At 38.2% G+C, this 25379-nt stretch overlaps 1 protein-coding gene across 1 annotated transcript in view; it reads left to right on the forward strand.

Annotated features, from left to right (window-relative positions):
* Nucleotides 1-25379, forward strand: part of IQANK1 (IQ motif and ankyrin repeat containing 1) — a 2532034-nt gene that overhangs the window by 1009221 nt on the left and 1497434 nt on the right. The window contains exon 6 of the mRNA XM_044067472.1: nt 19354-19479. Coding sequence (XP_043923407.1) covers nt 19354-19479 — 126 coding nt within the window. The remainder of the gene's footprint in view (nt 1-19353; nt 19480-25379) is intronic.

Here is a 25379-nt window from a genome sequence, read left to right on the forward strand (position 1 = left end):
GAAGGCTTCCCTTTTTGTCAGAATGTTGTGCCCGTCTATTGGAATGCTGCTGCTGGTGCTATTAATAACAGGATTACTGTTGACCCCATTTTCCCCATCAAAAAGAAACAGAAAACTAAACATGTATCCACTCTTCCTCAAACATCTTTGGACAGGGTCATTTACTGAGTCTGCTCAGGGTTTATTTCAGGCTTTTGAGCCTTCTTATAAACTAGCCCATATGATACCTGTTTTTTTTCTGAAGAGATTCAAGATTATGAATCTGGACAGGAAGATGAGGGGACAGATGCAGGGTTTTCTCCTGACATTTCTGATTCAGACATAGAAGAGAGCTCAGTTTCTGATTTTCCCTGTGGGGATTTTTCATTTCTCTGTGAGGGTTTCCAGAATGTGCCAGTGTTTCAGTGGGAGAATATTATTAGATGTTACAGAATGAAGTTTCACAACATTCACCTATTCCTCCAGTTCTTTCAGCTTTGGAGGATGTGTGTGTGCTACTGCTTGCAATATTCCTTTGCTAGCTGCCCCTAAAAAGGCAGATAGGATATATAAAATTCCTCAGTCTTTAAAGTTTTCTTACCCTCTTCCCATACCTGACCCAGCAACTATAACTTTAGTTAATTCTACTGCTGCTAACCATTTAGTTAATTCCAATCCTATTCTTTCTGATAAGGATGGGAATGTTATTGATAGGTATGGGGGGAGTGTATGTTTTTCAGAATTTTGAATTGTCAGGCTCGTATGTTAAAGTTTGTTCTGGCTAATTGTAAAAGTATGAGGAATGACTTGCCTGCAGCTTCTTCGTGTGAGGAAAAATCTGCTTTAGTTTCTTCTGTTGTGTAAGTCATTACTCATTGTTTACAGTGTGTATATGATTCAATTGATAGTTCTTCCAGGGCTATGGCCACTGGTTCTGATTTGAGGTTTGCCTGACTGCATTCCCAGAACCTCCCAGATAATGTTAAAAATGTGATTCTAAATTCCCCTTTGGATAGAGATTTAATGTTTGGCACCTCTGTTGCAGGGGTGATCAAAAAGTGTGATGAAAGTTGATACAGGGAATCTCTAAGATTTTTATCACTTCTCTTCCAAATTTTCTAAGGGATTCTTTAAACTCTCATCCAATTCTGTAAACACATAAAAATAAAATAAAATAAATAAATAAATATTTTCAGAAAAATGAAGATAAACAGAAATGTAAGAAGAAATGGCAATGGGATTCCAAAAAGTATTCTGGAACCCCCAAAAACTATGGACAGTCCAACAAGTCAGAATGACTATTTAAGGGACTTTGTTCCCCATCCCTCCCTGGTAGCCCCCTTTCCCTTCCTGAAAGTCTGAATCTCTTTCCTCTTTGGCAACTGGTAAGTTTCAGACAAATAGTGTCTGAAGATCATTCATCAAGGTTACAGACGGCAGTGGGAAGAAATTGCTCCTTTCCAGTGGGAAATTCTTCATCCGCCAGACCAGACCAGACTATTTTATTTTCACTTATCCTTCATCACATGCTGTTCCAGGGAGTGAGAGAACCATTTCCTCTTTCTCAGGTGGTAAAAGGTTTTTATTCAAGGATACTTTTAGTGCCAAAGAAAGAAAATACTTGGAGACCAGTTCTGGATCTTTCTTTCCTAAGCCTATTTGTAATAGTGCCCATATTCAAAATGCTGTCAGTTCACAACCTGTCACCTCTTCTTCCTTACTCAACTTTCTTGGTAACACTAGATTTAAAAGAAGATTATCATCACATCCCTATTCATCCAGACGTCAGGCATTTCCTAAGTTTTTTTTTTCTAGATCAGATTTCTTACCCTTTGGACTATCGACTGCACCAAAAGTGTTCACAATGTATCTAGCTCCAGTTATAGCTCATTGAAAGCTACAAGATATCCACATTTTCTACATGAACCAAGGTGGAAGGAAGCACCAGGTAGTTGAAGTCCAAGAAGAGCAGTTTATTAAGCACAACAGAATTAACACTTGCATAAACTCCACATACATTTTCGTTTGTAAACAAATTCATCAGAATAAAATTAACACTCATACACTGATCCTAATATACCCTAACAACATATTACCTAACTGGGTCTATATTAGATAAACAAAAGTTTATCTTACCGAGAGCTGACATGAGCGAAAATCCCGGAACCCAAAACTGCAGTTGTGAGATTGCGGTACAGTGAAGATGGGAATGTTTGCCCTTTCCTCACTGTATTGCAATCTCGGAGTTGGAATATACATTTAGCGTGGGGTGTGGGGGGGGGCACAGCCCCCCACAATTGCAGTTTCGAGTACTGGAATTTTCGATCATGTCAGCGTTTGGTGAGATAAACTTTTGTTTATCTAATATAGACCCACAGAAAATCACATTGCCTAATTAGAAGATCCTAATGCCTAATTAAAATAAAATGAATAGGTGGCAATAATGTATAACCAAACTGGTCAGAGCAATACTAAGTAAAAACTTCCTGTAAGGAGACACAATGGACATGAGCTAAAAGACAATAAATACCTAACCATATGCAAAATTTAACAGCAATAAATATATATTACAAAAACATGTATTACAATAAGCATGCATGTTAAAAAAATAAATACATTTGGATATATAATGTAAAAAAATGTTTGTTTTTCTTGTTTTTCTTTCGGCTTTTCCCAGTTAGGGGTCACCACAGCAGAACTCCAATCTGCTAATGATTGGCAGCCGATTTTTACGGTGCCGAGGTGCCAGCCTGACGCCCAACCTTCAACGAAGGCATGTCCATTCACGCATGTCTTTCGAACACCACTCGACCGCAGGGAGGACATGCAGACTCCACACAGAAGGCGCTCCAGCCGAGAATCAAACGGGAGGACCTCTTTCTGTGAGGCAACAACGCTACCGCTGCACCACCATGGCTTTAATATATAATGTAAAAAATATATATAGAAATTCACGAGGAAGTTGAATTTTGATGTACTCTTTGAGGGGGCAAATAGAGTACCTAAGCCTACTAATTTAAAAAAGAAAAGTGAGTTTAATCCATCTTTGCACCCACAAATTAAGAACTTTGAATTGGTGGTTGAGAAGGAGCTAAGGTGTGTTACGACTCACCCCAGACATTTTAAATACAACCTTAGGTTGGTGAATGGAAGGTTTTAAAGGAACTTCAACATGATTATAAAGTCCAAGTTATGAAGCCTGACAAAGGGGGGGGGGTCCGTTTTGATGGATAATGTTGTATATGAAGGTAAGATGTTGAAAATCTTGAGTGATTCTAGCACATATATGAGGGTATCTAAGAATGAAATTGCTGTGGCCTACAAAAAGATAGATGGCCATTAATGACTTTTTGATGGAGAGGCTCATTGATATTGATACCTTTAATTATTTATATGTTGCCCAGCCTAGGATTACCACCATCTTTGGTATACCTAAAGTGCACAAGGATCCTGTGAACCCCCTCCTTTAGGCCTATTGTTTCTGCAGAGGGGTTAAAAGCAGCCCCTCTAGCTAAATTTGTTGATAAAAAATTGAAGGCCTTGTGGGCTACGGAAAAAAACAATATTAAAGGATTCCTGGGATTTTTTAAAGGGAATTGATCTTAGTCAGTCCTTTTAATAACATTATATTTGTTACTGTAGATATAGAGGATTTATTTACGGTTATTCCACAGGATATAGGGTTGACATGGCTTGAAGAGGCTTTGGTGAACAAAGTTAGTCCACCGACTGGCCAATTACATATAGTTTTGCATCTTATGGAGCTTATACTAAAAAATGATTTTATTTTTTATCAGATTAAAGGTGTAGCAATGGGGGCTAATTGTACCCCCACCTACGCCAATATTATTTTGGCTTGGTGGGAAAAAAGTTTGTATTCAGTTCTAGATTTAGTGGGTGTTGGACTCACTAGCAGAGATTTTTGGATGATATCTGTATTTTTTGGAAGGATACTGAGGAATTACTTTGTGAATTCTTGCAATATCTGGAATTTACTACTTCATTTTTACAGCTTACTAGTAATATTAGTTATGACAGGCTTGATTTTTTTGGATGTGAGCCTTTTGAAAACATCTGGGGGTATCAGGTCGAAAGTGTTCCGAAAGGACACTTTCTCCAACTCCTATTTACATTTTTCAAGTGCCCATCCTTATATACAAAAAAAGAATATTTTTAAGGGTCAACTTATTCGGGCCTGTAGGATGACTTCATTGGACTGAGACTTTGAGGTTCAATGTGATTTTATTGAGGGTCACTTTTTAGAAAGGGGATATCCTGGAGAAATTTTGAAAGACATACGAAGTTATGTAGTGGATCTTCGGCACTCCAGATATTACCCCTTATTGGGTAGGGATTTTGAGACCGATGGTAAACATCCAGTTGACACAGATGTTTTGGGTTATGCCAGAGCACTTTCCCTGGATTTTATTGCTGATTCAAAAGTGATTGTTAAGGTGATCAGAAAAGAATGGAACCAATTCTGTTCCTTTACTGACCTAAAAGGTATAAAAAAAGTAGCTCATGAAGGTTATATACAAAGGGGTAGGAATTTGAAGGATGTACTTGAAGGGGCAAAGCCCCATAAGGGTGGTGATTTAAAGAGGAGGAAAGGAACTTTTAAATGTGGTGCCTGCACACAGTGTTCTTTTATTTCTGACACAGATTTTGTACATATTGCCAGCAGGAATAGAAGCATTTATGGTAAAAGCTTTTACCAACTGTAATACTAGTGGGTTAGTTTATTTGGCAAGATGCAAAATCTGTAGTGGTTTCTATGTGGGCAAAACAGACGGAAAACTTAAGAGACGGATCTATAAACATTCATATGATATCAAAAAGGGAAACGTAAATAATACACTATACAAACACTCGCTGGTTTGCCCTCAGGCAACTTTTGTATTTTTTGTTTTGGGGTGGTGGTCGCTGATACCAGGGGAGGTAGGTGGGAGACCACCTTGGAGTACAAAGAATTATTATGGCAAATTACTTTAGAGGCAGCCAAACCTTCTGGATTAAATGAAAATATTTCTTTGGCCCCTTTACTTAAGCTTAGGGCTGCTAAATTTTAAAGTTTTTTTACCTGACATTTTTATATTTTTATATATATTTTTTTACATTATATATCCACATTTATTTATTTTTTAACATGCATGCTGATTGTAATACATGGTTTTGTAATATATATTTATTGCTGTTAAATTTTTCATATTGTTAGGTATTTATTGTCTTTTAGCTCATGTCCATTGTGTCTCCTTATAGGAAGTTTTTACTTATTGCTCTGACCAGTTTGATTATACATTATTGCAACCTATTTATTTTATTTTAATTAGGTATTAGAATCTTCTAATTAGGCAATGTGATTTTCTATTGTTTAGGTAATATGTTGTTAGGGTATATTAGGATCAGTGTATGGGTGTTAATTTTATTCTGATGAAGTTGTTTACGAACGAAAACGTATGTGGAGTTTATGCAAGCGTTACTTCTGTTGTGTTTAGTAAACTGCTCTTCTTGGACTTCGACTACCTGGTGCTTCCTTCCACCTTGGTTCATATAGTTATTTGTTGTCATTTGGAGGTGGAATTCTCCGTTTGGTGGATTTTGTATATCCGCATTTTCCATATGTAGATGACCTGCTTATCTGCAGAGTCTTTTTCAAAGTGTCAGAAATCTCTCACTTGGTTGAGGAATCTCTTACACAAGTTGGGATTATGAGAGAACATTCAAAAGTCTTTATTTTTTATAAACACCTTTATTAAATTATTGAAAACACATTAACAGAAAAGAAAAGAAAAGAAACCCTTTAACATTTTCCATTTAAATACAATATACATGACATAAATTTTCTTTGCTGCTTTCATCAGTCCAACATTAGAAAAAATTGCTGAATTCCTGCCTTCTCTTAAACCTCACTCCTCCTCCTGAACATTATTATGCATGCATTGTTCCCACAGTTTCCATTTACTTCTATGCAATTTGGTCCTTCCTTTTTCAAAAGAGCATTCTTCCAGTTCTATTATCTCTTTTACAATATTTCATACCTCAAAAGCAATTGGCATACACTTTGATTTCCATTTTCTAGTAATTGCTTTTTTGGCAGCCAACAGAATTAAACTTAATAAGACCTTACTATGTCTAGACAATTTAGATCCTGTATTCCAGCCCAAAAGAACAATTTCCTTACACCCATTTGCTCACCCAGTATTTCTGATAGAGTAGTCTGTAGGGAAGTTTGAAAATCTGCCCACTCATTAGACTCCAAAAATGCATCTCCCCAGTTATCTCTTTCTTCTCCATCACACCTCCAACATTTACTGTCTACCTGAGGAAAACTTCTTTGAAGTCTGCTTGGGGTACAAAAATGCATATGCAAACACTTCCAAAGATCTTAACCCGTCTGGGCTTGGTTGCATACTTCAGGGCCATACATATGTCTTCCTATTGTTTTCTTGAAAATTGCTTTTCCAGTCTCTCTTCCTGATCATTTCCAACTTTTTTTGATTGGTTCTTATAGTTATCATGCACAGTATTATATGCCCTACTAATTATCTCTTTTTTAATAGCAGCTTATTTTCTAGATTCAACTAAAAACTCTACCAGAGCAGACCTTTCACTTAAAATTCCCTATCCCTTTACTTTTGCCTGTACTGTTAGAGCAAGCCCTGGTAAGGAAGGCAGTCTACAGCCTGCAATCCAGATGTCTTCTTGGCTTCATCATAATCTGTTATCTACCTCTCCTGCTTGAGTTCCTTGCTCCCAATATCTTGGTTCCTTTGCCAAGTTTCTCCTGTAAATTCTAGCCCCTTTTTGCCTATTCTCTGTAAGCCCTATTGGCAAAATCCCCTTTCTCCATTCTTGTATTGGCTTAGTTCTTAGAATACTTTTTGCTATTTTATGAATAGAATACGCTGTATGATTTTATTCTCCTTAAGAATCTGCATCCAAAATCCCACTCTGTCTGTAATTCTTGAACTTCTCCCTTGCCTCTTATCATCTTTTCTTTTCTGAATTATAACCTTCTTCTTGTGTTAGGTATATGAACCTTAATTGAACCTGAATTGGGCGGCACAGTGGTGCAGCGGTTAACGTTGTCGCCTCACAGCAAGAGGTTCTCCGGTTCGATTCTCAGCTGGGGTGTCTTCTGTGTGGAGTTTGCATGTTCTCCCTGTGTTTGCGTGGGTTTCCTCCGGGTACACTGGTTTCCTCCCACATTCCAAAGACATGCATCTGGAGCATTTCTCCCCGGGCCTCCGCTGAAAACAGGCTCTGTGGAACCTAGTCGGACATTCCCAGTCAACAAATGTTAAATAAAATAAAAATAAAAATAAATAATTGTGTAGCTCTAAAATACCCCTCAAATCAAGTAAATCTAAGCCACCTTGTTCTATTGGAAGGATCAAGTTATCCCACTTAACTCTTGTCCACAACTTCTCTTCAGATTAATAAAAGTATGCTTGACTAGTATACAAGACTAAAGGGACTAAAACATTTTCACTGCTTGTATCTTACTATCCATATCCATAAATAAGTTTCCAGTTTCTCAATTTTTGTATTATCTTTTGTTTAATCTCTTCCTACATATCTTTAGCTGTCATAGTGGAAACCTTTTTAATCCATAGTCCTAAATACTTTATCTTAACATGTCCCCATGAATATGGGTATTGCTGAACCAATTTGTGTGTGGGTATGTTATTTACAGCTATAACCTTTATTTATCTTCATTCATTTTATTTCCCAAAAAGACTTGAAACTGTCTCAAAACATTGCACAACTCTGAGCTGTCCTTTTCTGGATTTATCGGGTGCAAAATAATATCATTTGCAAATAAAGTCAACTTTTTTTGATTAACATATCAATTATATCCTTGTATTTCTGAGTCCCTTGTTTTTTTTATTTGCCAATGACTCTAAATACAAAGCAAATAACAAAGGGGGAAGAGGATACCCCTGCCTGTTTCTTGTGTTCAAACACAGCTTATCTGAGAGGAACCCTCCCACTTTAATTCAAAAGTCTTTTTTGACTCCTTCACACAGGATTGTGTTCCTAGGGTGACAGCTAGACACCTCAGTTCAAAGAGCTTTTCTTTCAATTGAAAAATTAGATCTATATCAATATGTGTTTCTAAGTTGTTCTACTCAGACTTCAGTCACTGCAAGGGAATACCTCAGGATTTAGGGTCTCAGACATATAATTCCTCATAATAGCCCTAGCAAGGCTCCACATCAGACAGATGCAATAATATCTGAAGTATCTTTGGTCCCAGCACCATCTTTTGTCCTTTCAATCCCAGTGTTGGGGTTTCTCAGAAAGGAAATTACTTAGTGGAGACAGCAAATATACTTAAATCAAAGTCTTCCCTTTTGCCTCCCTGTTCCAAAGCAGTCATTTGCCACAAATGCCTCTGACTTTGTTTAGGCAGCAGTTTCAGTAGAGATAAAAGTGCAAAGTGTATGGGAGATCAAGGACAAAAACAAGCACATAAATATAAGGTGATTTTAGACCTTTTCAAGGCACTCAAGTCTCTAAATCATCTTTGGTACCTCAGACCTCTTCAAGTTGTTACAGACAATACCACAGTCAATTTGGTACATCAGCAAGGAAGGGGAGAACCAGGTTGTACCTCCTTTGCAGCCTGGCCATACCATATTAGCTTGGAATACAGCTTCACAACACAATCTCACTATAGGGATCTTACATTCCATCAGAGCAAAATTATGTGGCAGACAAGCTGAGCAGGACAAGGGTAGACCCTCACATATGGAAACTAGATCAGGGGACTTCCAAGATGTGATTAATCTGTGGGGAATTCTTGAAGCAGTTCTATTTGCCACCTCTCTGAACAACTAGCTGGCAAGATTCTGTTCCAGGACTTGTTGCAAGAAGGCAATGATGACAATGCCATCATACTGCAGAAAGTAATGATTCTAGGTGTAACAGTGAAATTAAGGGTGTAGGTCACCACTGGAGTATTTTTGCAGTTTAATGCAGTGCCTCATACCTGTGTGATCACCATGCAAGTACTATGCACTGTCCTTGTCTACTTGATATGTCATGATGCACGAACTACAGAATGAACTGGCACCCTACCTAAGTAGCATGTTCAATCATAGCCACACCTCAGGCTTTGTACCCACTGAATGGTGCACCGTGACAGTTATCCCACTCCACAAAAGGGGAGCCACGATGGACCCCGGGAACTACTGCCCCATTAGCCTGACGAGCCTGGTCTGCAAGGCCATGGAACGTATCATCGTGGAACTCATAAACAAAGACATTGGTAATCTCCTAACTCTGGACCCTACTCAGTTTGGATTTGTAAAAGGCAGATCATGTCTCCTAAACCTGATTGACTTCTTTGAAGCAGTCACCAAAGCCATAGATGAGGGTAAAATGGTTCACACATCTTATCTAGATCTCGCCAAGGCTTTTGACACCATCCCCCACTCTGGAATTATAGATAAGCTCACTAAACTAGGTATAAATCCCTATGTCACAAGATGGGTTGCCAACTGGCTCATGGACAGAACCCACACTGTGAAAGGAGCGGATTCCAAATCCGACATCAGACCAGTGACAAATGGAGTATCACAGGGTTCAGTCCTGGGTCCTCTCCTGTTTGGTATCTACTTCTCTGAAGTGCAGGCCAACACAGAAGGTCTTTGGCTAACAAAGTTTGCAGATGACTGCAAACTAGGAGCCATAATCGAAACTCCTAACGATGTGGACAAACTACAAAAGGGACTCACTGAGACAGATACCTGGTGTCAAAGACATGGTCTGAAGCTCAATGCCAAAAAGTGTATTGTCACCCCCTTTAGTAAAAACTCTGTACTCATGAACTACCACATAGCTGGTAGTCTACTTAATGCTGAAAATATGATAAGAGACCTTGGGACACAGGTGGACAGTAGTCTCTCCTTTGATAATCACATCACCACAGTGGTCAGGAAATCCTTCTATGTGGCTCATCTCATCACAAAAGGATTCTCATCCAGAAAAAAAGAGGTCATTGTTCCCCTCTATTCATCACTCATTAGACCCATTATAGAGTACAACGCCCCTTTTGGTATGTACCTCACAAGACATCTACAACAACTGGAAAGACCACAGAAATACCTCACAAAGAGGATTACTGGCCTCAAACAGATGCCTTATGCAGACCGTCTCAAAAAACTACAGCTTTACTCCATCGCATATCGCCTACTCAGGGGCGATCTCTGCCTAACATACAAAGCTATGTCAAACCCAGAGTTGTTGGACATGCTCCACTTAAAGAAATCCCAATCCCTCCGAGCTACACACTCTAGGGACCTTAACCTTGTCACCACAATAAACAGAACATGCTGGAGGGATAGATTCCTGTCCCAGAGACTTCCCATACTCTGGAACAGACTACCTATCTATGTCAAACAGAGCTCCTCATTAGCACTCTTCAAGAAAAATCTTGATGATTGGATGGTAAATGGGAAATTCACCCTGGGGATCATTTCTGTGGCCCTGCTCGACAGGGGCGCAGGAAAATAATTTTCTTGGGTGGCGAAAGCCAGGGTACATTTTTTGGCTAGGCTTGTATGGGCCCTAGGGCCGATAGCCTAGTACCTACCTATGAACCTATGAACCTATGATGCATTTGTGCCCATTTCACTGCTCATCACTGTGCCAAGTATGCCTGGCATTCCACAGGTATGCAAATGTTGAGCATTTGTGTACCATTGCACTTGCTTTTATGTTTTTCAAGGTGCAGTATTACTGCAGGGATTACATGTCTCTTGTGTATTCCTGTTGGTATTCTGAGGTATGTTATATGTGGGATAGTGCTATCCTGTACCATGTATCCCAACATTTACCACACTTTCTATGATACTTGCTCATACAGTGTTACCTCCATAGAACCGTACATTTCAGTTGTACATTGTTTTTATTTCTGCCTAGCTTCACTGTCTATTGCACATACACTAGTTAACAGTCATACACTGTACAACTGTCTAACACAGTGATGACAGGGTACTTCCAATTATATCCTACCCTGTTATCCCTATAGTCTTGTCACAGGTCTGCACTAGGCTTGTTTGTTGCTTATATTTTGCTATTGCTCTGCTGATTGCATTTTTTTCCTTCTAGGGGCTATAGTACAAAGGTGTAACACAACTTGCTGTGTATCATCATCAGTACACTATCTGCCTGCTTTTGGCTCAGAACACATGACCTGCTGTACCATGGTTCATTACTCTGCATTATGTCTGCATTTCTGTGAGTGAATAGCCTACTTATACAGTTCTAACTCCAGGAGGTCTGCTCTATGTTGTTACTTATGCATAATTAGTTCCCATTGGGTTGCATCACACAATTTTGATTGAGCTGTTTTTCACAGTGAAGACATGTTATTTGTTTTTTCAGAATCCTGGTCCACATGTGTTTGTATAATTGATGTGCAAACAGCACAACAGCTTTGCAAAATATTTATTTTCTCGAAGTGCCTTGAAAACGCAAAATGACATTCTGAGATTTAGGTCAGAATAAATGGGTGCATTTTTGTTATGATCTCAGTACTTGCACCCTTTATTGACACTCTATACAAAATAGTATATTTAGTTGTATTGTATAAATCAGTGTTCATTTCATGTGCATGCAAGACTTTAATGTGACAGTTTACTGTGAAGTTATTTGTTGCACACTACGTAAGATGGTGCATCTTCTGTTGTTAGAAGGTGCAGTTGTGGAACAGCAGCATTGTGGATCACAGTACTTATGATATCTGCCTTCCCACCTGCAAGGTCCAGAGTTTAATCGTCATCTATAGAGGTTTTCTTTGAGTACTTAATTTTCCTCCCCAAAGGACATTGGTTGACTGTTTATTAACCCTGCATACGTATATGTATACATCTAAACTGTATATATATATATATATATATATATATATATATATATATATATATATATATATATATATATATATCCAAACTTATTAAACATCGGAAGAAACTGAAAGCAGAAACAAAATACTGTCATTGGACCACAACGGTGGCAATAAAGGATCCCCAAAAGATGGAAATTCTTGAAAATAAAACACAAACACTCTCTAAAAATAAAATAAAAAGCCAAAAAGAATATTGGAACACAAGGAAAAGATGCCCTTAGAGCAGGGATTGGGAATGGGGGAACATTCTGTTCAGGAAAATTGTGTTATTCAGAGGACAGGACCCATATGTACGATGGGTAGTTTCCATGTATTTAATTATGCAGACACTGAGATGGATGAAAGGCATTTTAGTTTGTTTAAAAGGGAATTCAATTTTATAGCTACCAGGAGGGGTAATTTAGCTGATACCATTTTAGATATAAAATGGTTTACGAGAAAGTTAATCTTAGAAGTTATGTTTAATGAGATTACCTATATGGAAAATAGGGACCTTTTGAGAAGGAAGAGCATTTTTATCCCTCCCCTGCACCTGGAGTTGAACAACTTTGAGAATTTTGTATGCAATGAGGTGAGAACATATTTTAATACTAGGAGAAGATACAAAAGTAACTTGATGAGTAACAAGAAGGAAATTATGTTAGACCTGAGTAGGAATAAAGACATATGGATTATGAAACCGGATAAAGCTGATGGAGTTGTTATTATGCAACAATGGAATTATTTAGCTAAAATGATTGACATCTTAAATTCGGAAGGGAGATACTGTCAAATATCCAGAAATTAAGTTAATATAGCCTATCACAAGAGTGATATAATATTACAAGACAATTTATTACAAGGAGCTATCTATCACTAAGCAATTGTTTGATTTTCTAAAGCTTACCATGCCCTATATTCCAGGAATTTTCAGAATCACCAAGGTTCATAAGAACCCATTAGATCCACCATTAAGATCAGTAGTAACCTCAGCAGGTTCCAAGACATAACCTTTGACCATGTATGTAGACAGGAAACTTAAAGCCTTTTATGATTTTTGCCTCCACATTCTGATTGACTCATGGGATTTTTTAACGAAAATAGGGCAAATTGAGTTTAATGACAACTTCTATTTTGTGACCATAGATGTTAAGGACCTCTTCTCAGTAATTCCACACCAAAAGTGTCTTCAGTGGTTTGAGGAGATGTTACGAGATTTTAGGTTCTTAAGGCAAAATGACTTCAGGATGGTAGTGGAGAATATGGAGTTAGTGTTGAAAAATAACTTCATTTATTGTCAAGGTGAATTTGCCATCAACTGGACAGTGTGGCTATGGGCGCAGCATGTGTGCCTATTTTTTCAAACATTGTGTTATTATATTGGGAAAAACAATTTGTGTTTGCTTCTGAATACCATCAGTATATTAGAGCCTATTATCATTTTTGGACGATATTTTTGGGATTTGGCATGGTCCTTTGAATTTAATTGAACCCTTCTTAGGGTATATTAATAATACGACTAAATTTCTGCGTTTTACACATGAGATAAGTGACAAAGAGGTACACTTTTTAGATGTTACCATACGTAAGGATAGCGTTAACAAAATATATATCCAATTTATTTATAAAAATAATAGTTCTCAAATTCATATTATTTTATAAGAGTAATCATCCCTTGACACAAAGGAAAAATATAGTCAAGGGACAAATGGTACGAGCAGCTCATATGACTTTGATTAGGGAGGATGTTAAGAAGTTATTGGATTACATAGTGGGACTTTTTTTCAAAAGAGGATATCCTGACACCTTGGTAAAACCCTTGAGAAATGAAATTCTTAAGGGATGGGGAAAAAATACATCCTCCTTTTAAATAATGGATTTTCTATTAATGTTAATGATGAAAATGGGGGTAATAACAGAGAAACTGTTTTGAATGAAGAACCCAAGGAGAATGTAGTAAACATTCCCAATTTAGTAACAGCTTACAATTAAGACACTGGAAAGACTCAGAACATTCTTTTGAAAAACTGTAAGCTATTTTCAGTCGTGCCCAACAAGTTGAGTATATTCTCGAGAGCTTTGAAATTTAGTTTTAGAAGGAATTTTAATTTGAAGGATATTTTTGAAAAAGGATGGAATTACCAGCAGAATGATGAAGGGGTTAAAAAAGGTACCTTCAAATGTGGAATGTGTCCCCAATGCCCGTTTATGATAAACCGGGTTGAACTCACCTTGGAAAACCCCAAAATGAGATTATATTCCATAGGATACTTTAATTGTTCCACAAGAGGGGTGGTGTATTTAGCTTACTGTTTGGCATGTTGTTAATTCTATGTGGGGAAGACTAAACGCACCCTAAGACAGAGAGTTTACAAGCACATGTATGACATAAACAGGAAGAAAGAAACAATGCCCTGTATAGACATTGTATCAAATGCCCTATGGCAGATTTTAGGTTTTGGGTACTTGAAAGGGTAACACAACAGGAAAGGGATAGGTACTGGGAGTCCAGGTTAGAGTTTAGAGAATTAATTTGGCAACTGTGTCTAGATGCATGCATTCCTCCTGGACTGAATGACCACATTTCCTTGACCCCAGTCTTGAGGTTACGAGCTAGTAGATTATAAAGTATTTTTACAATTTCCCCATTTGCATACTCTATTACAATCAAATGGATATTTTTGTATGTGCATACATATTGATTTTCATATTGTTTTATACAATATATTATTTTATCTATTCAATGTTTTTTGGCATAGTATTTTTTATTCATGTTTAAATGAGAACTGTGATGTGTTGGTTACGTTGTGATTGCATCAACCAATAAGATGTGGGAAGTGACTATATAAATGAATGGCTAACAAAACATGACAGATTCTGATGAAGTTTCCAGTTTTAGTAAACGAAAGCACCAAATCTGTAGTTTTTGAATGAATAAATGGCTTTTTATTTTATTCTTAGTGTTTTTTTTATTTTCAAGAATTTCCGTCATTTGGCGATCCTTTATTGGCACTGGTGCAGTCCACTGAAATTATTTTGTTTTTACATATATATATATATATATATATATATATATATATATAGATAGATAGATAGTGAGAGAGAAAGAGAGGAGTGTAACTTCTCTTTGAATGCCTTAAATATCGATCAACAAATGATCGTAAGCAAATAGTTGAAATAAAAAACATTGATCTGCAACGGATCAAACTAAATACTAAAGAGAGATTATTTTGCAGGGGGGATAAGCCCCCCACACATCTACACCCCCTGCTAATTATATATACTATCTCCAAGATCACACTATAGTGATATAGTTTAAAAACAATGGTGGAGCCCAGAGAGGCTGCAGCTTTGTTAGCTTGTCAGGGAAAAATGCTTATTCCTGTTTCTTTTGCACACAAAACAAAATGAAAAAAAATCACCTTCCAGACATTTTTATGTGGATACAACTACTTATACCAGAAGGAAATTACTGGAAATTAAACTGATTACTAGCATGAGCTGCTGGCTTAAATCTCTGTTGCCTGCAGAGTACTCGAGGCCTACTTAATTTGCAGAAACCCTGGATCTCTGCCTTTTAAACAGGAATGCCATCAGAGCTCTGAAACTTCACGGGGATGGTGTTGGAATGCCCTGGAGCAGCTACAAAACAAAAATATGTGAATGAACTAGAAAGAGAGAGGCTGCAGAGGCAGAGCTGCTGCTAAACTGAAGAGAACAGCCCACAGGCCTGCATTACCTCCAGTAATGTCTTATCCAATATTATCCAATGTCTGCTCACTGGATAATAAGATGGACTATCTGAGAATGGAGTTCACAGAAAATAAGGTGAGGGACACTTGTTTGTTTATTTTCTCTGAAACTCGGCTGCATAGTAACATTTGTGACAATGCTGCAAATCTAGATGGGCTAACTCTCTTTTAGAGCCAGTTGATAAAGTAGAGTGATAAAGCTAAAGGTGGTGTTATATGTGTCTGTGTTAATAACAGATGGTGCAAATACTGTAAGCTGGTTGAATCATACTGCTCTGAAGATGGGGAAGTATTGACACTAAAATGCAGACCGTTCTCTGTACCAGACGAAATCAGTGGGATATATGTCACAGCAGTGTACACCTCCCCCAGTGATAATACCACTGAAGCTCAAAATAAACTCTATAATATTATCTGTGAGCTACAAAGCAGAAGCATAGAATTTACACATGTGATAGCAGGTGAGTTCAACTGAGTTGAGCTTAAGGAGGTGCTACCCTATTTTTATCATTATGTGGATTTCCCCACCAAAGGGAAGAATACCTTAAACAAAGCTTACAGCAGTATTAAAGGAGCCTTTAAAGCTTTGAAACACCCCAACACAGGCAGCTCTGATCACACTGCCATTCTGCTTCTGCCTGCCTATAAGACGGCTTTGATCAGAGGAAAAAACGACTACTAAACAGATCAGAGTCTGGCAGGAGGGTTCCATGAATTGCCTTCAGGGCTGCTTCAATACCACCTGCTGGGAGGTCTTCAAAGAAGTGGCTACACACAACCTCTAGTTAGACGTAGACACCTACACCAAATCAGTTCTTGCCTACATATATAAATGCATGGAAGATATAACCACCATGAAAGCCATCACTACAAAAGCTAATCAGAAGCCTTGGCTCACCAGAAATGTCTACGAGCTACTGAGGGAAAGAAACACAGCCTTCAAGGCAAATGACAAAGAAAGGTTAAAGGCAGCCAGGTCAAATCTGAAAAAGGGCATCAAAGAGGAAAAGAGGGAGTATGGGAGTAAAATTCAGATCCGCTTTTAAGACATGAGGGACACAAGAAACCTATGGCAGGGGATACAATAGCTCACGGACAATAAAACCAAAACACCGCAATGTGATGACAGCTTGGAATGCCTAAATGAACTGAACTTCTTCTTTGGTGGGTTTGAGGAGAAGACCACCACCATACCTTCTAAAACAAACAGTGACAAAGAGGAGATAGTGCTCACCTTAAACTCTGAAGAGGTGACACTTCAGCTTAAGAAGATCAATCCTAGGAAGGCTGCTGGACCAGATAACATACCTGGCAAAGTGTTGAAGAGGTGTGCTGATCAGTTATGTCTGGTACTGACAGACATCTTCCACTCATCCCTTGCTATGGAGAAAGTTCCCTCACATTTCAAGGAAACACGTATTGTCCTACTTCCAAAGAAACCCAACCCTACTTGCCTCGATGACTTCAGACCAGTCGCCTTGACTTCAAATGCCATGAAGTGCTTTGAGAGGATTGTGAAGAAACATCTATCTGTGGGTCTGCTTAAGTCCTTCAGTCTGTTCCAGTTTGCATACCAGACAAATAGATCAACTGCGGATGAGATTTCAGTCACACTACACCTTGCACTAAAACAGCTAGAAGGGAGGAACAACTATGTAAGGCAGCTGTACACTGACTTCAGTTCTGCGTTTAACACTGTGATACTGATGCAACTAGTGGATAAGCTCATGAAACTCGGGATAAGCAAGTACCTTTGTAACTGGACTGTTGACTTTCTAATTGGTAGACCCCAATGGATATGCGCTGGAAGCAACACCCTTAATGCATAGTCCTGAATACTGGTGTTCCCCAAGGTTGTGTGCTCAGCCCCTTGCTCTTCACTATCCTTCCCATGACTCTACTGCAAAAACATAACTCAAACGATATTATAAAATTTGCTGATGGTACCATAGTTGTGGGTCTCATTAGTGGTGGGGATGAATATAACTACAGAGATGAGGTGAACACTTTGATTGTCTTGTGTGACAGGAACAATGTGGACCTGAATGTTAATAAGACCAAAGAAATGATTATGGCAGAAGAAAGGCAACAGTTCACCAACCACTCACTATTAAAGGCTAGGTAGTAGAGAAAGTCAAAACAGCCAAGTGTCTGGGCCTTCACATCTCAGATGACCTCTCCTGGACTGTTAATACCAACCATGTAGTCAAGAAGGCTCAACAGAGGCTTCACTTTCTGAGAAAGCTAAAAAAGGCCACTCTCTGCTCTTACCATTTTTTTCAGGGGAGCTATTGAAAGCAACTTCACTAGCAACTTCATAGCATGGTTTTGCAACTTCACAGAAATTACAGAGTGTGGTGAGGGTGGCTGAGACAATCTTGGGCACAAACCTCCCTACTGTTCAGGAGCTTTTCTGCACAAGTGCGAGAAAGAGAACATACAAAATACTTGCTGATTCAACCCTCTTTCGGCCCACAACTGGTTCTCATAGCTTGCGTCTGGAAGGAACTACCACAGCTTCTGCTGTAGGACTACCAGATTCAGGAACAGTTTGTATCCTACAGCTGTGAAACTTAAGTCAGACACCACCCATAATACCTGATACATTGAAGCCTTTTTTTTTTTTTCATTTAATCCTGCTGCTCTGAGCAATTACCACCAGTTTTACTATTATGTAATATGATGGCTATACTGAGTCACATCTAAGGTTAACAAGTGCAATACTCTAACTAAACAGATGCTGTTCACTAGTCTCTATTTATTCTCTATCCTAATGGTGAAGGGGTTTGGTGGTATATATTTATTATTTATCACTGGATAATGGGTATTGAGTGTGTTTATGTAATGTGAACTACCTCTTGCATGTCATACGTGTTGTTATTTCTTTCTTATGTTATTCTCTGATACCACGTGTTGTTATTTTCTTTCTTATGTTATTCTCCAATATCTCTGTATCTATGTTATTTGCACTGCATTTCTCTCATGAGCTGACATTTGTAATTTCGTTTAGACTGCATTTGTGTGGTCCTAAATGACAATAAAGTTTCTTTGAATCTTTGGAAAGAACACATGCCCTGATCCCTACTGAACAGCGATCTCATAGTGAAAAAGCCAGTAATTTTATATCAGATGTACCAGCTTTTTTTACTCATTAGTAAAAAGCCACATTGACAAATTACAGTGCACCCATATATATGAATGTGTGTGTGTGTGTGTGTGTGTGTGTGTGTGTGTGTGTGTGTGTGTGTGTATGGTTCAAGTTGTGACTAAAAGAGTTTAAGGTTAGCAAACCAATAATATTTAAAATTGCTTGACTTGAACTATGACAGAGAAATAGTTTGATGTAATAAATCTAGTATAATAAATATGGAAACTTACTTCACTACAAAATTATTATTACAAAATAATTATTTTACAAAGTCTCATGAAACCATATTTTCACCTTCCATCTGTTAATGTTATGTAAAAGTCAAAAAAGACAATCTGGAGATATTTTGAAGTACTGAGTTCTAACCCTGTAATATATGCCCATCAATTAGATAAGCACTAGTCCCTTTTACTTAACCTGAAATATAACAGGTTATCAGTTTCCCCTACTTTGATTTTGGGATTTCTCAGCATCATTTTTTTTTGTTTTACTGTGCTTATGCAGACCCTCCACTTTACCTTGCTGCTCTTTATAGTTAGATTTGACACTTAGATTTCTAATCATCGTGCTTTTTATTTTAGGGTGCTTATGGCAGAACCCCACTCTTTCGTGCTGCTTTTGGAGGCCACATTTCTGCAGTGGAGGTGCTTCTACAATATGGAGCAGATCCTCGAATATATGCAGATGATGGTAATACACCAGAACAGGTAGATGTATTTACATTGTATTTCTTTTTTATTCAACAACTCATTGAATAAGCTGCCAGTGCTACTTAACAGATTTCTTTTTCCAGTTTTCGTAAGAATCACCTATAAGAATACTAATGTATTGAACATTCCTTAGATCTTTCATTGTGTTTGATTTTACTCCCTATGTTAAAACCAGTTAAGCTTATTCCTCACACTTTCTGCACAGTAACTCATCCATTTGTCTCATCTGAACTGTAAACATTATAACTTCAGTGTATGTCATCGTGTTTTAATACACCTGTTTTTAGAAGTAGTAACAACTTCATCTGAATGTACTTTCTTTGTTTATAGTCTATGTTTAAAAATGATGGCAGAAGTAGTTTGCCTGTGGTACTGAGACAGATTTTGGAGTCACATGTGCCACTCCAGTTATTATGTAATAAACATTCGGGGGGTGGGGTGCAAAAAGACTTCCAATGGTGTGGAGCTGTGCTGAATATCCCAGATGACATAGCATGACTCAGCCCACTGTTGCTTCTGTATTTATGAAGACTAGCATAGCACTGAATTTCTGGAGAAAGAGTCATGTAGTAAATTATTGTAGCTGCATTAATGCAGCTGTCGAGCTACTGAGAGGTAGCAAAGCAGCTGCACTACTGGAGGATCATGAGACCTATGTGACAGGCACAGTGCTGTGGCATACTCAAGGCTATGTACATTCATATGCACAGCTAAGTGCCTCATAACTAAAACATGGACACTGAGGGCCAACACAGCAAAGTGCCAACTCAGTTCATCATGTATATGAGGAAGAAAGAGTTAAAATAAGGAAACCATAACAAACTAGAAATGAGTAAGGCACACCTGACTGAATGTTAGATTTAGGAGGAAGGACATTTTTTTTGAGACAGGTACCTATTTTCCATTTTGAAAAAGGGAAGGGGGAATCTAGCAAGCAGCTTGTGTGAGAAGGACAAAGGGAATAGGAATGGTAGCAGGGGTGACAAAATATAAAGTACAGACAGGCAGGTATGAACACAGAAGGTGGGGGCAACAGTGGAGGAATGCAGACAGATGGTGGGAGGCCAACTGGTGGTTGGAAAGACTGGACTGCCAACAGGTTATGGGGAATAACACACAAGGAAGGGGAAACATCATATGTGGAAGAGGAGAGGGTATGGAGGGCCTGTCTGACTGGACCAAATGAGAACCCACCCAGACATCAGTCACTTTCATGGCTGACATCACTGGCATGCCCAACCTCTGGTGGCTCAGTGGTTAAGGCCACCTGATCATATGACTGATCAGAAGACTGAGGACACATTGCGGGATAACGGATAGTGTTCTGGATTGTTTCAGGTTTTGCCTTTCTGGCTGCACACAGTGGGTGGTGTCTGGTTTAAACTCATCAGACACGTACCTGTTGGAGTGTAGAGTACCTAAAGGTTCCATCCTGGCACATTTATTGTTCACTGTATACCTATTGCTGCTTAGGAAAACCACTATAAGGAAAAGTATTCTTAATCAATCATATGTTGATGATATTCATCTTTACTCTCCTTCACTCTAGGCTCTGAGATGGATTTCTTATCCATTAGAAGACTGCTTGGAGTCATCCTCATCAACTTTCCAGATTTTTGCCTCATATTTTTGGTCTGTTCCTCAAAAAATGTGTGGTTTTCTGGCAAATCATTGTGGACTGAGATCAGTAAATAATGACATACATTTGATTTTCAGACTTCATATCCTTCATAAAAATACACTCAACACAAATCCTGTTATTCTAGCAATTTTCTAAGTTTATAAGAGCAGCATTTAAAATCTGTCCCTACTTTTGGGCCTTTGCACCCCCCCCCCAGTTATTTTAGGATTTGTCCAGATTTTTTTGTGCTAAGAGGCTGAGAGGATGCCTGGAGTCCATTTTGACTGCATGAACTTAAATTCACTGAAACTAAATCCAGCTAAGACTGTGGATGTTCTAGTGCATGCTACTGTTTGTCCATCTCATCTTTCACTGCTGTCACCCTTAGAGATCATTGGAAACAACCAGTTGGAATTTGTTTCACATGTACATGATCTAGTAATGATTCTTAATGACATCCCTGCATACAGGGAGTACAGTACTAAGCAGCTAGGCTGGTGTCTGGTGTTTTGAGAACTAGCCAGATGGCATCAGTTCTGCAAGATATGCACTGGCTGCCCATTGCAGCTCATTCTGTCTTTAAGTTCTTGACACTCCCCTTCCATGCCCTATATGATATGGATCCTGCCAATCTAAAAGATCTGTTGAGGCCCTATATCCCAACAAAACAATTCAGCATATCAGGTGCAAGGCTATTAGCCATTTCAGAGGCCCATCTTGAAAATTCAGACTTGAGGTCTTTTTCTTTTCTTGCTCCTGTCCTCTGGAATTGGATGCCACTCCCTTTTTTGTGAGAGTCTTTTACAAGCCTGGAAGAGGTATTTATTCTGTTTTTTTATCTTATTTTATGTTTGTTTACTAGGTAAACCCACTGGACACAGTTGCCCCTTTTCTGGAGAGACAAGGAAGTAGTCTCTGGTCTAGTGACTTGCTCAGAGTCACACAGTATGCAAATGGAGGTAGAAGGAGTCAAACTCTGATGTTCATTATTAGATCACAGTAGCCTACGCTATATGGGGTTATATCCTGTTAGGAATGTAAGTGGCTATCATCAAAATCTGAAGGGTTTAATGAAAGCTGTATAAAGTCAGTGAATAGGGTGCCAAACCTTCAGAACTTTCTTGCTATCGAAGTACACTGTCCCCTCGGGTGTCTTGTGATTAAAGTTTTTAAAGTTTGGTTACCACTTCACCAAAGGCAGGCACATACCTCTCTGGGGAAAACCTTCCACTTTATCAATTTTTACTTAGGCAAAATTTACTTTTTCCATAGAAAATGTATTATTTAAGCAATGAATTGTATTTTTAGTGATTGTCACTAAACAGTTTACCTCAAAAGTGTTAACTTTTATCAGGTTTACTTGGTTGGGAAAAACTAATTTAAATCAATTTTTGTGAAAATGTTAACCATCTTTTGGCTGAAACATAAAGGTAGGAGCTTGGACTGTAGATTTTGAAGGTTGTCATTTAAAAGTTTACCTTAAGCTTTAAAATCTTGTCAGGTGGTTCACAGACTATTCAAAGCTCTGCTACCACTTAACAGGAACTTTTCTTGGCTAGAACATTGGCCTCTTCACTTCTTCGCTCCACATTCAAAAGAAGAAGAAAAGTTTTATGGGAGTCTTCAGTAGTTGATTCCTCACTGCCTCAGCCACTGATGAGTGATTCTGATGTGGCCAAATCAGGTACCTTGGACCTCTCATTCTTTACCCTTGATTCCACTGGCATTGCTTCCTGATAAGCAACTAAGGACTGGAAAATAGCTATGTCCTCTAGCTGTTTGATTCTTCTGTATGGGCACTCTTGTCAGTCTCAGAAGAGGGAGCAGTAAATGTTTACCATGAAGCCGATATAAGGAGCCCGATTCCTGGGAAGAGTCCCATCTTCGGGTCAATCTTTTTCTAGAGTGTCTTCTAGGAAAAGAACGCAGAAAGTTAGGCACTTTTCTTCTCTTGCTTTACATAACATGCTCAAAGAAAATTGGCTAGGTTTTGATAAAGGCTTATTTCAAGCCTTTCATTTTTTAAATTCTGAACCCTTACTAAATTTTAAAAGAAAAATATTTCCCTCTCTTTCAGATGCTGATTCCCAGTCTGAAGGACAGAAATAAGACTGGGATTGTACTTCTCCAGTGTTTTTGCCACTGGAAGGGGAATCAGATTCTGAAGAAAGGTTTCTTTTCAGATACTCCCCCTGAAAAGCTATCTTTTTCTGAAATTATACCCAGAATGAAATTGTTGTTTCATTGGAATGAATGAAATTCTAGTACCCCAGCAGAAGTGTCATGACATCACAGCTGGATTTTCCTTAGCCTGCAGCTGTCCTGATGTCTTTAGTAAAGCTTCCAACAAAACCCAGTTCTAATTGTTACCTCTAATAATAACACTTCAATAGAAGTAGTCTCTTACACTAAACTACTTGGTGTGATAATTGACAATCACATGAAATTTCACTGTCATATCCAAGAATGTATAAAAAAAGAAAAACAAAAACAGCAAAATCTCAGGTCCCTCTGGCTCACAGACACTGCTAGAAAAACAGTCACTAAAGAAAAAAAAATCACTAGTGCAGACTGAATCTCCATATAGAAAAAATAACTCTAAAATTAAGTCTAGTAATGTACAAACTAAACCAATATTACAATGTGATTCATTTTCTTCTTACCTAGTATATATCTGATAGCCTCCACCCCATAATCATTGAGTATGGAGGTGAAAAGGTTTTTAACATCCATTGTAACCATTAGTAAAGAGGTAACATCATTCATATCAGTAAATTCTGATAAATCATGTAGGAAATGTGTAGTATCTTTCAGGATGGTGCCAGTGGAAAATACTATAGGACTTAATTGGCTCTCCACATAGATGGAGAGGGGTTCAGTTACCCAACCCCCTCCAGCTACTATAGGTCTCATTGGTGGAGTGGTTAATGACTTATGTATCTTTGGCTGTCTCTTGATAATGGGCATCTTAGGAAAAGGTACGTGAAAAAACTGATAAAGCTCTTCATTAATCTCCCTGCTCATAAGTAAATCATAGTAGTATTTTCCACTGGCACCATCCTGAAAGATACTACACATTTCCTATTTTTTTCCTACAATTTTGCATAATAATGTGTTCATGTTTGAAGAACAACTATTCCTTCAGAAATAGGGTGTCGCAATGGGCACCCCATGTGCCAATTTATACGTGAATTTAGTTATGTACTTTTGGGAATGTAACCATTTGTACGATAGTGTTTTGAGTAGAGGCATCAAATTCTATATGTGTTTTGTGGATGACGTCTTTATACTTTGGCAAGGGGACACTACATCTCTTTCATTATTTGTTGAATATCTGGACTCCACTACACATTTTTTTGAAGTTTGCAGTTACATACTCTGATAAACAAGTGGAATTTCTGGATGTTACACTTATGAAGAATGGTGCCAGTGGAATCAATACGACTCTATATAGGAAACCTTGTTGGAGAAATGGTCTCCTATCTAGAGACAGCATGCATCCAGGGCATGTATTTTCTAGTATAGTTGAGTCAATTTCTGAGGATAAAAAGAATTTGTAATAACGAAACTGACCTTGAGACACAGATACCTTGCAAAAGGATGTTTATTGACAGAGGGTATGATAGTGCTACAGTTAGAGCGCTACGTTTAATGACACTACGGAGTCAAGGCAGTGCTTCTGGACCTATTACCCATGGGCCTAATGTAGAATGCCTTGATAATGATCAACAGGGAATGGTAACAAATAATGTAAATGATACGACATATAGAACCTACATGCCTAGAAAAAATGCTACGGATAATAAAGGTAGATGCCCCACCTCCTTTGTGACTACCTATACTAGCAATAATAAGACTGTAAGAGATATAATACAGAAACATTGGCATCTTCTAACACTAGATAACAAAATTGTCAATTTTGTTGGAACAACACCAGTTTTTCATATAGAAATAGAATTTAAAACAACTATTATGTAATGACAAGAAAGTAATGAAGAACAAAGACCAAAGGCTAGGGACATACCCTTGTAGGCATTGTTCTGTATGTAAAGTGTTGAGCAAGGAACAGGTATTTGAACATCCTACCCTAGATTTTGATTTTCAACCCAGATTCTATGCTGACTGCACTACTACGCATTTGGTATATTTGGCTACATGTGACTCTTGCCCATGTTTTTATGTGGGCAAAACTACCCAAAAATTAAGAGATAAAGTACTTAAGCACCTCTCAGATATAAAGAAGGGAGATATTAAAAATGCACCTGCCAAACATCAG

Source organism: Protopterus annectens, chromosome 3.part1, assembly GCF_019279795.1.
Source record: "Protopterus annectens isolate FY-2018-M chromosome 3.part1, PAN1.0, whole genome shotgun sequence".
NCBI classification, from domain to species: domain Eukaryota; kingdom Metazoa; phylum Chordata; order Ceratodontiformes; family Protopteridae; genus Protopterus; species Protopterus annectens.